Consider the following 1094-nt stretch of genomic DNA (forward strand, 5'->3'; position numbering starts at 1 on the left):
CATGTTATTTGAACAAGTGAAAACACCAGCAATACATTTTGCGTCATTCTACATGACTTGTTATTGTGTTTTTTCAATGTCAAGTCTGAAAAAAATAATAATAATATTGTTATCAATGGTAGAAACATTTCTCAATTCTCAGTTTAACCGTCGATAAACTTACTTCTAAATCAATTGAATCAGTATCACATTTTGGTATTTTCTTTGTATAATAATCATTGAATGTAATAAGCATATTTAATTGGCTCACAATAACAACAATAATCATTTATAGACCGATTGTACCTTTCGGTGTGTGGTCTTTTGCGAAACGACTAGACTCGAATTCCTCTTACAATTCCTCTCCAAACTTCCCTATCGAGAGCCAGGTCTTGGCTACTCTACACCAATCATACCCTCTAACATCCAAATCACATTTAACCGAATCCAAATAACGTCTACGAGGTCTTCCTCTGTTTCTCGGTCCATCTGCATCGGCATACAAAATCTTCTTTGACAAACGCAACTCACCCATACGTTGGACATGTCCAAACCATCTCAGTCTCGACATTCTTGCAACTTCATCCACCGACACAGCATTCAAATCATCTCTAATTCTCTCATTTCTTATACGATTTTCCCATTGGTCTCTGCGCGATACTCCAGAAATCATTCGTAAAACTTTCATATCAGCCACTTCCAATCCATGGATTAAATTTTGAGAATCAACCCAGCTCTCGCTTCCGTAAAGGATAGTTGGTCTGAAGATTGACTGATGAATTAACAATTTCGCCTCATTACTCAACTCACGCTTATTGAAAACGTGTGATCTAAGCTGTGCTACTACCTTATTTCCATTCATTCTACGTTGTTCAAACTCTTTTTCAAACTTGTCATCTTCAATCTTCCTGATTTTATCAGCTTATCCATATAAATAATAAACAGAAGAGGTGAAATTGTACAGCCCTGTCTAAGACCATTACGCACCTCAAACCATTCGCTCAAATCACCATCCACTCTAACTGATGCTTTACTGTTTGCGTACAAACTTTTAATTGCCCTAAGAAGAGACCCATTTATTCCATATTCGGCTAAAACCGACCACAACTTAGATC

The 1094-nt window shown here is 36.8% G+C and overlaps 1 protein-coding gene across 1 annotated transcript; it reads right to left on the reverse strand.

Moving 5' to 3' along the window:
- Window positions 1–395: 395 nt before the first annotated feature.
- On the reverse strand, window positions 396–841 carry LOC116347821 (the record flags this gene model as incomplete). The annotated part of the gene is made up of 1 exon (XM_031778552.1): window positions 396–841. A coding segment is annotated over exon 1 (446 nt), but the record flags the coding sequence as incomplete, so codon positions are not given.
- Between the last annotated feature and the right edge of the window lie 253 nt (window positions 842–1094).

Source organism: Contarinia nasturtii, unplaced genomic scaffold (genome assembly GCF_009176525.2).
Source record: "Contarinia nasturtii isolate CC-2019 unplaced genomic scaffold, AAFC_CNas_1.1 Cnas_scaffold_2150, whole genome shotgun sequence".
Lineage (NCBI taxonomy): Eukaryota > Metazoa > Arthropoda > Insecta > Diptera > Cecidomyiidae > Contarinia > Contarinia nasturtii.